Raw genomic sequence first — 14,141 nt, 5'->3', positions numbered from 1 at the left:
AATGACCTCCAGAAGTCCATATCCTGTATTACCTTAGTATTCTGAACATGGATCAGGCTTTATGATCCGTGAATACAACTACATTCCCATGGACAATGCAAGCTTTACTCCTCAAAGAATCAAAGTCTCAGGGCTTTTCAATGCCCTAGTCTATATCAGTGTTTAGGATGAGCAGCCCTTAAAAAACTTACAGCTGTTTTTGGCTTGAAGCATCACTGAGGTTATTGCATTTCACAAGTCAATGTGAAAAGTTTAGTTCTGGAAGAAGTTCTTATTGTTACAGAAAGGCAAAATGCAGCCTACACTCTAAAGCATAAGGTACAGCTTTAGGAGATACAGTCTAATTCTCATTCAGTAGCACATTTGCTATGTTTGATCTATTTATGCCTTAACTTCTCAACATCTAATATAGGACTAGTAGGATATTACTCAGTTGAGACAAGTTGAACATTGTTCTGAATTTTTGCATTTGGATGTAGTGGAAAATACTTTTTATTTTATGAGAAGTCTCACTAAATTTTAATATTGAATTTATTTTAAGTTTTAAACTGCAGATCACTGAAATCTTACAAGAATATTTTATAAGCTCAACCAGTAATTGGAGCAATAGTTTCCTTATTAAAACTAAGAAGAGTTAGACATTGCTAGGAATAGTGCTATTTTCCCACTCTATTACTTTTTATCTCAGAAAATCTTGACAAAGGGATAATACAGAACATTTAATGAGCTTTTGAGTTTAAAAGTCCCCAAGCATATCCCCTTAATTGGAAGAAAGAGAAATCCTTACTCTGAATACTTTCATTATTCGTACTGAAACTCCTGGGAATGTATCTTCAAGATTTGAAGAGGAGTGTGTTTGTTCTGCTTCTTCCTGTGTAGCCAGGTTTTGCAGATACACTGCTGCAGCACTGATACAAGATTCATAAATTAAAGAGGGTGAAAGAATTCTTCTAACGTTTTTGCATGTACTTCTGCTGCTTTGGCAGATTTTTGGTTACAGATACATGCATTGAATACAGTTAAGAATATTGCCAATAGTGTATAGTGAAGTAGAGGAATTATAATAGTAATTCCCTGCCAAAGCCTCCTTCTCCTTACATTATTTTTCATTTATAAAGGAGTCGATATTTTTCATTAATAAAAAGACTGTAGTGTACATACAGCACATTAGAACTTCTCTCTTTTGAAGACTCTATCATTCAAGAATGAGACAGAAATATTTCAAGAGTGCTAGAAAGCACTGAACCTGCTTCGTGTTTACTACATATGCTTTATTGCTGCATCATAAAGAAAGTGCCTGCAAGGGCTCTCAGGTCAATATCAATCCTACATGTGGGGCTGTGTCATCAGAGTAGGCACACTCAGACCACAGAGTGCACAAAATCTTAGTGCTGACTCACATCCAAGTGTTACCTGAGCAACTGAGGAAATGTGGAGAGGCTGAGTGACCTTCACAACATGGGAGAGATGTCTGTATCCATAAATCCACATACCTGCTTATAATCTCATTCCTGTACATGCATTTTTTCACTTTCAGTCCTAATAGTGCTCTTTCTTTCCTGCTGTTCTAGTGGCTTACAAGCAGATACATTTCACATTAAATGGCAATATCTAATATGCATTGAACAGAACAAGAATAATTTAAAAAACAAACAAAAAACAAAAAACAACAAAAAAAAACCAACAGACGAACACAATTGGTCCGATCACACTTGTGGTTTATGGGCAGTAGATGATATTTCAGGAAGAAGAAAGAGCTTTGTTGCAAAAGCAGTTCCTCAACAACACTTCTCTGTGTAGTGAGGGAGATGTGCAGAGTGAGGGAAGTCTCCTGCTATGCCACTGGAGAGTCTGCAGGTAAGTGCTGGAAAGGTACTCAGCAGAGGTATTGAAGTTAGACATGCAGGAAGGGAATTTTCTTCCCTCAGCTTGGAGAAGGGGAATGTTGTTAAAATGAGGTGAGAAGGCTGCAGATCTGGATGGACCGCAAAGGTTCTTGGTGGGAGGTAAGCTTAATGCTTTAAACTTTAAGCTGGGAGAAAATTTATAGGACCAAAGTTAGAAGTGCTTTGGGTTTTTACTCCTGTGGGGCAGTTGTGAATGTCAGGTTTTGTGCAATTTTTGGAAACAAAGCACAATACAGTTAGATGTGTATTATGTTCATCAGGGAAAGGCATCTAGGATCCTTTTTAAACAACATCTCCACTTCCAAAACACTTCCCCAAGATTGATTTATTAAAAGGAAGCTTAACCTGGAAATACAAGAGTATTGTTAGTAATTTCAGCAAGTAATCTTTAAACAAAGAATAAGAGGGAAATTTCCATACTGCTTCTATTAGCTCTCTAACTGGCTCACCTCAGTTGCTGAGAATCCCAACTCTCCCTGACAGTCAAAGGGCTGTAAGCTCTGCCGTCTCTGTGTAGCTTTTGGACACCTTCTCTGATGCTTTCAGTCACTTGTTCAGTCCTGCAAGAATGGCTAGTGAGTGGTTTAGCATCCACTTCTTCAGGGACTTTAGTAGCTGATTTAGCCACTCGTTATCTGCTCTGATGCTGAATTTTACATCGCTCTGCTCCTCTTGTGCAAGAGGCCATCAGGAAGTCAACAAAGGAATCGTGGATGGCAGTTTTTTTCCATGTTATTGATGTTGAAGAGCTTTCTCACTACCTAGGAAGAGCAGCTAAGTGCCTTCCTCTGTGAACAGGGAAAAAAAATGAATGGAGAGATGCATATAAATCACATAGAACAGAGGTGTGGCTGAAAAAAGAGAAAAATAATTAGAAGGCACAAGCAAAGTGACCTGTGTCACTAAATGTTGGCTAATGAGTACATACATAATTCAGGTAATTTGTTTGGACTCCAGAACTCTGCTGGTTGATCATGTGCCAGGCTGATGATTTTCACCTCTGTAGGAAAAGTAGCAGCTTTTTTTTTTTTTTTCCCACCCTTACTGTAAACCTACAGTTGAGAAGACAGGAATTAGCAGGATTATTTTCTCGCCTTTCACATTGAACTGCATCATCTTTGTGCCAACATTACCAGTAGAAGCACACAAATAACTTCCAGCAGGGAAAACTACGCTGTAAACTTTAATGGCACCATATATACCCCTCAGTACCCTGCTGCTGTCCAGGAGCTTCTCACTACACATCAGCTTAAATCTCCTTGTTGTTCTTAGCACCCACAGAAAGGAATCGCCCCTTCGAATATACTGTTTATATTTGGCCCAAAAAATTTGGTCTGCTGCTTGGCTGTGAGCCAAGCACAGATTCATCTTGCTAAGAAAACTGCTGCAAGGACACAGTGTTGTTGAAAAATGGCGCTGTGCAAGGTGGGCTACTCTGCCTTGTCTCCTTGCATGATTCTATGCGCTGTGCTTGCAATTCGTTCTGGTATGTAAAGTTACTGGCCTTCTAAGTATGTTGTCAGAAGCAAATAGAGTCTGAGAAGATCTTCCTTGCCATTTTATATGTCAAAAATCTAGCAATATCTGTAACTGGATAAAATAGTTGGAATTCTGTTCCATTCTGTTTTTGAGGTTATCAGAAGCATTAGCAGTGCCAGTGACACTATCAGAAGGAAGTTTTGAGGCCAAGAGCTATCAAATGGTGAAAAGATTGATGTCAAAATGATTTATTTTGGAGGAAAGTGTCTATCAGCCTACAAAGAGCACTGCAATGTCTTTATTTGTCTTTCTGCAATGCCTTCCATGATTAAACAATTTGCTAAGTAGATGAGGAGAGTTCTGTGGGCAACAGTTGCATGAGTTCTGCTCTTTTGCCACTGAAATAATATGCTCATGCTGAGACAAAAAAAGTATGGGGACTAATATGTAGGTTGCTCCAAAAGTAATGTCTCCTATTTATTTCTATGGAAATTACAGCAGATGGAAAGAGCACAATAGTGTTTTTTAGTAGTACACATTCTCAGCTACAAAACAATATTTTTAAAATATAGTAGCTATGCATTTTTGCCAGATGAGATCAACAAAACCCTGCATGCTGCACTCGTGAAAATCTACACCAGCAGAGGTGACCCACTGTTGCCACTGCTGAAACATGCCACTCACCACCTCACTGCACTCACATCCATAAACATTCAGCAAACATCAGTGAGTATCAATGAGTGCCATTTTTTCTGCATTGAGGAGTTCAGTAGCACAGTTTTGATTCATACACACTTCCATGATGGATGCCATTTGGATAGATTGCCCCTCTGCTGCCATCTGTCACATGGCAACCACATGTAACAGAATATTGTCATGAAGGTTCAGCCTATACTGCCATACCACCAACATCTGCCTTGGACGTCGTGGGCCAACAAAATAAAATAGGATGCATCACTTTTGGAGCAGCACTTCAAAAAATCATAACAAAATTTAATTCTGGAACCTCTCACTAAACTAACTTCTTCCTCACTTAGAAGAACTCCCTTACACACAGCTGAAATTAAGTTAATGTGAGAATAATCTTAGGAGTGAGAAGGGATTGATCACCAGATGAGCTGAGATGTCCAGTAGGTCATCTAGTGAAAAGTGAATCTGAAAATAAAGTGGAGATGGCTCATGATACTGAATTCATTATACTCACTGAACAGAATGAAATCTTTCTTAAGTGAAAGAAAGCAGGAAAAGTTTTCAGTCAAGGTAAGGGAGGCATAACAGAAAGTCTGCAATGGACACTCAGAAGGCACTGCTGTATCTGCACTTTGCATTGTGTTAATGATACTTCACAGTGAATCATGAGACCTCTCACCATGGGAGCTGTAAGAAGTCACTGCATCACTTCCAGTAATGATCCTGATTTCCTGGTGCAAAGAGAAAAGGATTGGGAAAAAATGGGTATCCCTTCTCAGTGAGTTGATGCTTCTCGTTTCCAGTTTAATAGAACAGTTAAAGAGTTAATTGTGTGCTTTACTTTCCTTATCTTCTTGAATCCTTAACATCACTGAAATCAACAGGGAAACTATTTCTGGGATGTCTTCAGACTAGTACTTAATTTACTAACTTGAGAACAAGATACAATGGAGTTACAGAAGCATTGTTGTTATGCCCAGTCCAACAAATACTATTAAGTTCATGTAGACATGGGCTATCTCCTACAATATGCATGCTGTAGCAAATTATCATTTGTGCCTTCTCTCCACCATGTTCCACAGACTCCAGATGGATTATCTTTCTTCCTTTCTTCCTTCCTTTCTTTCTTCCTTCCTTTCTTTCTTCCTTCCTTTCTTACCTTTTCATGTCTATCTCAAAGGCTCATAATAACATGCTGACTGAAGGAATGTTTCAGTCTGGCTTCATTTAGGAAGAGCTCATATGACTTGTATAATAATGAAGTAAAATGTTTGGCATATGCTTTCCAGCAACTGAAAATCTATGCAGTACCTACATTAAAAAAAAATCTGGAAGAAATGAAAAGAAGAAAGTTATGCAGGGAAGTTAACCAATGTTTTTTTTTAATTCTACTTTGTACAGAGATGTCTTAAGAACAACCAAGAGTAAGAACCAGTAGAATGATGCTGTGTGTAACAGACAGAGCCGCCTGTGCTCTGCAGAGGTCCAAAACCAAATAGATTTGTAAACACAAATCACAAGTGGCAAAACAGCATTATGGCAACAAGCAGCACGGCCCAAGATTTTCTTCAGATTCTTGTGTTCTATGAAATGGAAAGAAAGGCTTAGGAAACACAAGTTAGGTGGACAGTGGGATGAAAGTTAGATGTAGTTACACCTCCCATGGTCCAAAACAGTAGCTCTTACGCTAGCTGTTTCTGCATCTGCTCCTGGTTGGGCACCAGAGCTGCATACTCTCCCTCTACTCAGCCCTGGTGACACCTTCAGACACAGAATACTGTGTCCAGTTCTGGGCTCCCCAGTTAAAAAAAGACAGGGATCTCTAGAAGAAGTCCAGCGAAGGGCCACAAAGATGATGAGGGGCCTGGAGCATCTCCCCTATGAGGAAAGGCTGAGAGACCCGGGTCTGCTCAGCTTGGGGGAAAAAAGACTAAGTGGGACTTTGATCTGATTAATGTTTATGAATATCTGTAGGGAGGTGGGAGGCAAATGGATACGGCCAGGCTCTTCTTGGTGGTGTGTAGTGATAGGACAAGGGGCAATGGCCTAAAACCTAAAACTTGAACATAGGAAGTTCCCTAGAAACCTGCAGAACTTCTTTATGGTAAGGGTGATGGAGCACTGAAAAGGCTGACCAGAGAGGTCAGCCTCTCCTTGAATATCTCCTTCTATGGAGATATTCAAGACCCATCTGAACATCTACCTGTGCCACATATTGTAGGGAACCTGCTTTAGCAGGGAGGCTGGATTGGATGATCTCTTGATGTCTCTTCCAACCCCTGCAATTCTGCAATTCTGCGTAATTTCAGCCACACTTTAAATAGGCAAAAATCTTTTAAAATGCTTAATTAATGGGCTTACTGCTATCACAGTTAGCATCACATTTCAGCAAATAATACACCATGCTTATTATTAGAATAGAAGTCTGTAAATTTAATAGTAAAACAAGCCATTTAAGCCCAAACAAGTCGATGTATTAGAGTACATGCACAGGGTGCCTCATTTCATTACACAGGCTTTACTTTTGTTGGCAAGGAAAGGCTCTTGCAAATAGATATACTTCTTGAATGCAGTGCAGAACAATTCACTCGCAGTACATTCCTCATTTCTGAAAGATATATGAAGAACTAAATTCCTAAATTGCAAGCTCCTGTCTTACCCAGCGGTAGTACCGAAGTACTGTCTTTCACTGTGCTGATGTAGGGGAAGCATCTTTAGTATCAAAATAACAATACTGGCAGTAAGATTTGCTTCTGGTACTTCTCCTATGCAGACAATCTAGGCTAATGTAGGGAGATATGTTCCTTTGCCAAACTAGAAAGCGTATTTTATTATGATTGATTTTATATATATGTGGATATTCATCAGGAAAGCAAAGTTACTGTAATGATTCTTTTTTCTTGCATTCTATGATAGCATTTGTTTCATATTTCCAGTCAGAAATCAAATGAAACAAAAGATCAAAGAAGAAATCAGTATTAGCAATTGCAGAAAACATCTTCAGGACAAGTAGCAATGGACTTGTGCTGTATATTTATAAAAAATATTCCTCCCTATTACTCGCTTCCTGCCTCAGCAGGAAGTTAGCAAGAGGCTAGTACATAATTCAAACAAATTTTAGGATAAGCACTATATTTTTAGGTGAAGAGAATGTCTTTTTCTTCTCAGAAGGACATGTATACGTACTTGATTTGCATGGCAGTGCACATGTGATTTCATTCTCTGCAGTCTAATGTCAACCTTATGGCAAGAGTAACGCATCTCCTTGTCAATCAGCTCCTCCCTCCATTATTTTTTTATTTTTAATCTTGGTGAGAAAAAGCTCTGATAGGTGAATTCCTGTGCTGGATTCCCTATGAAAGGAGAATCTACTGAAAAAGCTACTGGTATGAGAGAGATGTGAACTGGTAAAATCCTGCAGAACAAGAGAATATTAAAGCTGGTGATAGACTACTGGAAAAGTGCAGCTATTAAAAATGAATCACACAGCTTCTGTAAAGGCCCCTTTAGACCAAATTCAGCACAGATAGCCTGTAGTTCTGATGGCTCTTGCCTTCCTCAGCAACAAACAGTGTAGCCAAAGCAGAGTGCCAACAGAAAACATAAGGTATGGAGAAAATGAGGCAAATTATTATAATTGGAACAGGGTTTGTTTTTCTAGGTTTGAGATCGTTCCCCACACTATCAAAGTAGTAGTACAACAGATTTTTATATGGATTTGGTTTTGTTGCTGTTGTTGCTGTAGTCCTCTATTGAGAGATTTGGGTTAGGGAAAGACCTGAACAGAAATTTTAGACAGTTTTACTGACACACTGTTCTTCAACACAGAGTGAGGTGCAATTTCAGTGCTCGCAAAGAAGGGAAAGTTAATGAGAGAGACTGAGGATGAAGCAGTCTTTCTCTACACCACTTTGGCTTAGGTATTTTTAAGCTAATGTCTTTTGAGTAATGATGCCTGGGGAAAGTATCTTGCAAAATGTTTTGTTTCTAGAAAAGGGAACTAGTAGGGAAAACCCAGACATGTTTCTATTTCTCACAGGGGCTTGAATTTATCTCTCTGCTGTGCAAAGATGTGTGAAATGAGGAATTACAAATCACATTTTCTTATACTTTTTGCAAAATGTTCTTTCAGATGTGTCACAGACAGTATTTCTCTCTCGTAGGATGCTTTATACCACCTGGGTGACAGCCATAAACCACAACTACTTCACAACCCAGATAGAGACATTTTAAGAAACCTATTACCTACAAAATGTTTTTGGCTGATACTGATACTGAACATTTTTCTTTTCATGGATAATTATTATATTTCTATTCAGGTGCTTGAAGTAATAAGCCACATTAGAAATATGAGTCAGAAATGTAATTGTCTTAGTAGCAACTAAAAGTTAATTTAACTGCATTCTAAATTTCAGTTATTCCTATTAGCAGCTGATCTTTTGCTTACTGATAAACTGCAATTATCCTGTCACAATTAGAGCTTAATTACTGATTCAGCTAGTTCTTAAAGAGTAGGACCTGGTCCATATCTGGCATAGGACAGACTCTGAGCAGATCTCAGCTTTGAGTAAGGAGGACAGGATGTAGCAGAAGATGCTTTCCCCACGTGTCATCCTTGTACCAGTCACCACCTTTGCTTGAGGACACTGCTCTGACTCATCATAAGAAAAGGTGTGTGGAACACGACCGTGCTTGGGATATGTCATCCTACAGATAAGTCTATTAAAACCACCTCTTTCAGTCAAACATAAATGGAAATGCAATTTTTTTTCCCCCAGTTTATCAGAGGATAGATTAAAATCGTATCAGTTGTCAAGAAACTAAATCTTGGTTTATCTGGACAGTTCCATGGCATCTCTATTGCAGGATTTTGGAAAGTGGTTTCAGAGGAAGCTGTCTTCATGCCATAGTTGCTATTGGCTGATTAATATTCAGGCATAACTCAAAGGGAATATTGAAGAAGCAGGACCTTAATTTGCTGTCCCACTGTGTTCTACCAGCGGTACCATCAGTGAAACTGGAACCACATTGAATTAAAATTATACAGTAGAGAGAAGAATCAAGTTCATGGCTTATTACAGGACTAGTAAGCCACTATGGGACAATGCTTCAGTTTATGCAAGGGCTTCTCTGAAAGTAATTCCTCCTGTTTTGTTATGTCTGACCACAAAACCAGAGGTGGATGTTGGTGATATGGCAGTAGAGGCTGAACCTTTCCATTAATATTGCATTACATTTTGTTGCTGTATGACAGACAGCAGCAGAAGGGCAGTCTGACAAAATGGCAGTCTGACATGGAAGTATGTGTGAAGCAAAGGTGTGTCACTGAATTCCTCCATGCAGAAAAAATGGCAGCCACTGACATGATGAATGACATTCATCACCACTTGCTGAACATTTAAGGAGACCGAACAGTGGATGTGAGCTCAGCGAGGCGTTGGGTGGTGCGTTTCAGCAGTGGTGACAGTGACAGTGGGTCACCTCCACTGGTACAGATTTTTAACAGAGTGGCAAGCAGGCTCTCGTTCATCTCTGGTAAAAATGCAGAGCTAATGATCGTGTGTTGAAAAATAGTGTTTTGGAGAATTTACCAAATAGTGTCACTGTGCTCTTTATATCTGTTGCAATTTCCATGGAAATGAATAGGAGGCACTACTTTTGGAGCAACCCACATGCTTATTAGTATAAATGCAGGTGAAGTCCTGGCTCTGAATATATACAGAGACATAGAAGGTTAGGTGTCAAGTATTAAAATAGTTTTTTGATAATTCAAGACCTGATGCTTTCATGAATGCAAGGGAAAAGGATTTAGCTCTTCCAGTGTAAAATTTAACAGTATAATTAAGGCATACTCTGCTACTTCTAATAGAGTTTCTGGCCAGCAAAAGTCTCCTCATCTGTCTAGCAAGTTTATATACACAGGAAATCATCCTTAATGCTTCGGGTAATGTTTTGAAACCCACTCTATCTCTATCACTCTGGGGTCCTGGTTCTCTGCATGGCATCAGCTCGGTGTTTCCAAAAATGTCACTCCAGCTTTACCATTAAGTAACTAAGTCAGGTTACCCACAATGAATTTTAGGTGTTCATGTGAATCTTATATTCTGCTTTCTGCCACCTACATTAGTGAAGTAAAGTAGTTTTTCAAAAGACCAAACCATCACTCCTGCATACTTCCCACCACCCTGTATTGCCTACTTCTGAATTAGCACTCCTGATCTTGAGTTCTGACAAAATAACTGCAGAAAACCAAAACTCCTGGGTTGCCATGGTTATTCTGTGTACATCTCCAAGTTCAGAACAGCTGAAAAAATCATTGACTGCAGGTATTATGCCTGAGCAGAAAGCAAACAGCTCTCATTTCTCAAGGATCTTTCAAATGATCCAGAGCAAAGGAGCCTTGATGCTACTTGGAACTCAGGACAAGTAGTCCTTGAAATCTAGGCCAGACTCTCAACTATTTTGAAGCAGCTTTGGCCCATGGAACTGCTCGTGTAATGCAAATTTAAAATAGTTGACAGTTTCATACAGGTAGAATATTCAGAGACACAATGAGACTAGGCAAAACTGCTATCATAATTCTTTAACTTTTGGGGATATTGCTCAGACCCTCAGAAATTACTTGCATCTTACAAAATATACACATTTCTAGCATGCATGTTTAAATTCAGCTGTTATATGATCTACAATGATCACATTCTCTCACCACCTTAGAATATTAATGGTGAATATCTGAATGTGTCAGTCTGAAACCTACTATTTGAACCGCAGAGAGATACTCTAGAAATTTAACATTCTGTAGATAAAATCTTGAGCAAAATTGCATCAGTTTAGCAGGCAAAGTGAATTGCAATATGCATATTAATTTCTAGGTAAGTTCTTACCTAGAACTGACACTAACTACAACTTAGAGACAAAGATAATGATGTCTGTCCCAGAGCAAACTCTGGTAATTCAACATTTATTTTCACTTTGAGTAGTAAACGAATTGAAAATTTGTTGCAGAGTGCAAGCAATGCATAAATAACTTAACATGGGAAGTACCGTTTGTGATAATCACTCACAAAAGTAACACCGTTACGTATCAACAATATTATATAACTCAAACATTATGTAATTATTATAAATGTCAACAATAATAAATTTATTAACTTGCTTATTCTACGAATCAATAATATTATAAAACATAAAAAAAAAATTAAATACTCCCTGCAGATATGTTATCATTGCTTTCTTACCACTGTTACTGTCATGTGTTTATTCTAAAGCAAGACTTAGAGGAGCGAAAGCAACAGGACTTGATCTAAGGATAGCCTAGCATTATATTTGGCTTTGCCACAGTGGTTTCTGCTTTTCAGCTGCAGCATGGAGAGAATTATACGTGTATCTTTTAACAGGGCTTTGAAATCAAATGAAGAAAGATATTAGGTAAGAGCTGGTTATTATTATGATCACCACTTTGTTATTATTATCTGTACCTCTTCTACTGTTGGTCACTATTAAAACTGTGAAATGTGAAAAAGAAGGTCTCTACCTAGAGCAGACTGTTGTGGAGTACCACAGAACAGATGTCCCTGGTGTTTTCTAACGAATGTGAAGCAATAGGATGTAGTTAGTTAACGTGTTCTTACATAAGACTATATCTAAATGTTGGATGTTTATACCCTTGCTTTCAAAAGCATTGTACCCAAATATAACTGTGTGTTCTGACAGGAATGAGTAAAGCTTGCAGGAGGGCAAAGCTGACCTTGCTCAGACTCATAACAGAGGCTCAGTCCTGCAGTAAGTCATCTCTTATTACACACACCCCACAACCACTGCTCCCAATAAGTTCTCAATACTGACATGGCTAATGTTTATTTACTAAAATCTTCTAGTCAGATTTTTCTAGCACTGCACACGTGTAGCAATGGCAGAGAGTCCCAAGAGAGCCAAATACTGAGCAACAATCTTGGCAGAAAGCATGGATAAGTTGTGGCTCAAAGTGCATCCCTGTATTTAGACATCTATCCTTTAAGCATCCATCCTTTCCACCCTAGGAGCAACCTTCCAAATAATCATCTTTATGGGGTTTACATATGTGTGTAAACTTGTTTATTTTAGGCAGTAGGAAAACAGTGCTACTCAGAAACAGGAGGCTTTGAAGACTCCCAAAGGCTAACAAATGGCTGTAAATTGAGGGACCTTGTGTTAAATTCCCTGAAAACCAGTTCTGACAAGACATCACATCAGTGGTAGGGGATAGTAAAATGTAAGCCACAAGACCATTTCCTCTCCCCATGAACTTGTCACTGAGAACGCAACCAATATTTCTCCTGAGGCTGAGTGCTTATGGATAGCCTTGCCCTCACAAAGCTGAGGCTCATGGTTGATGCTCTGCCATAGGTTCAAAGGAATAAGTAAAGCAATGGCACTTTAAAATTGCAGGTGTTCTTTTTGTTCTTGGAGCTAACATGAAATGAAGAGCCAAGTAAACAACGCTTGAAGAGTGGAGATAAATGCTGAAGTATAAGCATACTTCATACAAGAATGAACAAAAGACTTGGTTGGCAATGCTTTTAAAATGAATTTGCAACTTTAAAAATAACAGTACCCGATTTGCCAGTATTATTTCAAACTTCTTTCAAAGCTCTTCTGCACAACTGTTTTCATCACTTGTGTTTGTAATTTCCTAGTACAGGAAGACATTGCTTCAGCCTTTTTTGTAATGATAACCAGTAGTTCTTAATTTTTTGGGGTTTGCGTGTGTATGTGTTTGCTACCATACAACCACTGTAAAGAACAGAAAGGTAAATTTGTTCTCTTCAATAACTTGAGTGATAAATAATTAGGAAGACTCCATAATTTCCATTTTTTATGTAAAAACAATGAAAATTGCAAACAAAAGAGGACTCAATATGTTTTTCCATCTTATTCATGCTTCAGTAGACCGAACTTGAACTAAAAAAAGGCCAGGATAATGACGACAGCCTACAAGACATGAGTAAAAGAGTCAGAGGATGAGAATGAGTTAGAGGACTCGCTAAAATCTATGTGAAAAAAAAGAGATCCTAATTTTAATGTGTAATGTTTCCTTTTAACTAGACGTCCATGCTTCAAAATTCTGGTGTGTGTGGTTATTTTGAAATTAAGAGAATACTGCAATTATTCTAGTGACATAGCCTGCACTACCATAACACCATAACACAGCATGGAATTTGAGCAAATGGAAAAGCAATTACAAAGCTCCCAAAAGAGAGCAGCTCTGAGACTAAATGAGGATGTTTGTGAAACAAATGCACATTTAGAGCAGGCTTTTGTGAAACACTATTTATGTTTTGCACTGCTACCAACTTAGTTTAATTTATTGCAGAGATGTCAGTTTTGACAAATGTTTCTTTTTCCATTTTGTTAAGTATGTCAAAAATAGAAGTCTTTCTTCTGAACTGAACTTTTCCCCTCTGCAAATTTAAATGAAACTTCTCAGTTGGTTGAATGCAGGCTGCAAAAGCTTCTTCTGTATAATCCAACTGTCAGAACACATGAAAATCCGTGTGAAGCCTTCCAGTCCCTCAGCAGATGTATACATGGGGCTAACTTTTGCTGACACTTGTTATACAGACTGTAGAGCTCACTGTTTGGCAGAGACTGTAGGACTGTCATCTTTGCTGACAAACGTGATTTATTTATTTATTTGAGGATAAGCTGATATAATGTTGATGTAACATAATGGTAACTGCTGAACCTGCCTGGGAAAACAGTAAGCAGTGAAGAGGGCAAGTCAGTGACAGACTGATCTGGATTGCTAATCTGGGGGCAAACTAACAGCATGCATTCTACTAGTGTGAAATGCAAAGGTGTTCATCTAAGAAGCAAAGAGTAGGAGCACAGTAGGACATACAGGCAGCTCACTGAGAACCCACAAGTATGATCGGAATAAAGAGAGGATAAGAATCTCTTATCTCTACTTATATATTGGGAAAACAAAGATTTGACAAAAGTTTTTAAATCAAAAGGCAAAAACATAAGCATTATACTATGCCTGAAAGTTAAACATGTTTATTCTGTCTAGAAATGTGATTTACT

The 14,141-nt window shown here is 38.5% G+C and overlaps 1 protein-coding gene across 2 annotated transcripts in view; it reads left to right on the top strand.

The window, feature by feature from the left end:
• The first annotated feature begins 591 nt into the window (after positions 1-591).
• GPR141 (G protein-coupled receptor 141) overlaps positions 592-14,141 on the top strand; it is a 21,315-nt gene continuing 7,765 nt past the window's right edge. Inside the window, exons 1-2 of one of the 2 annotated variants that reach the window (XM_019616643.2) lie at positions 9,985-10,402; positions 11,345-11,504. Coding sequence is in view for 1 of the 2 variants with exons in the window: in XM_010713027.2 (XP_010711329.1) it covers positions 1,837-1,857 (21 nt within the window). In the remaining variant the exon portion in view is untranslated. Of the gene's footprint in view, positions 1,858-9,984; positions 10,403-11,344; positions 11,505-14,141 lie in introns of those variants that run through there. The other variant, XM_010713027.2, reaches the window with a different exon arrangement.

Source organism: Meleagris gallopavo, chromosome 6 (assembly GCF_000146605.3).
Source record: "Meleagris gallopavo isolate NT-WF06-2002-E0010 breed Aviagen turkey brand Nicholas breeding stock chromosome 6, Turkey_5.1, whole genome shotgun sequence".
Lineage (NCBI taxonomy): Eukaryota > Metazoa > Chordata > Aves > Galliformes > Phasianidae > Meleagris > Meleagris gallopavo.
Note: the sequence above shows the minus strand (reverse complement) of the source record. Positions and strands in the feature narration are given on the sequence as shown.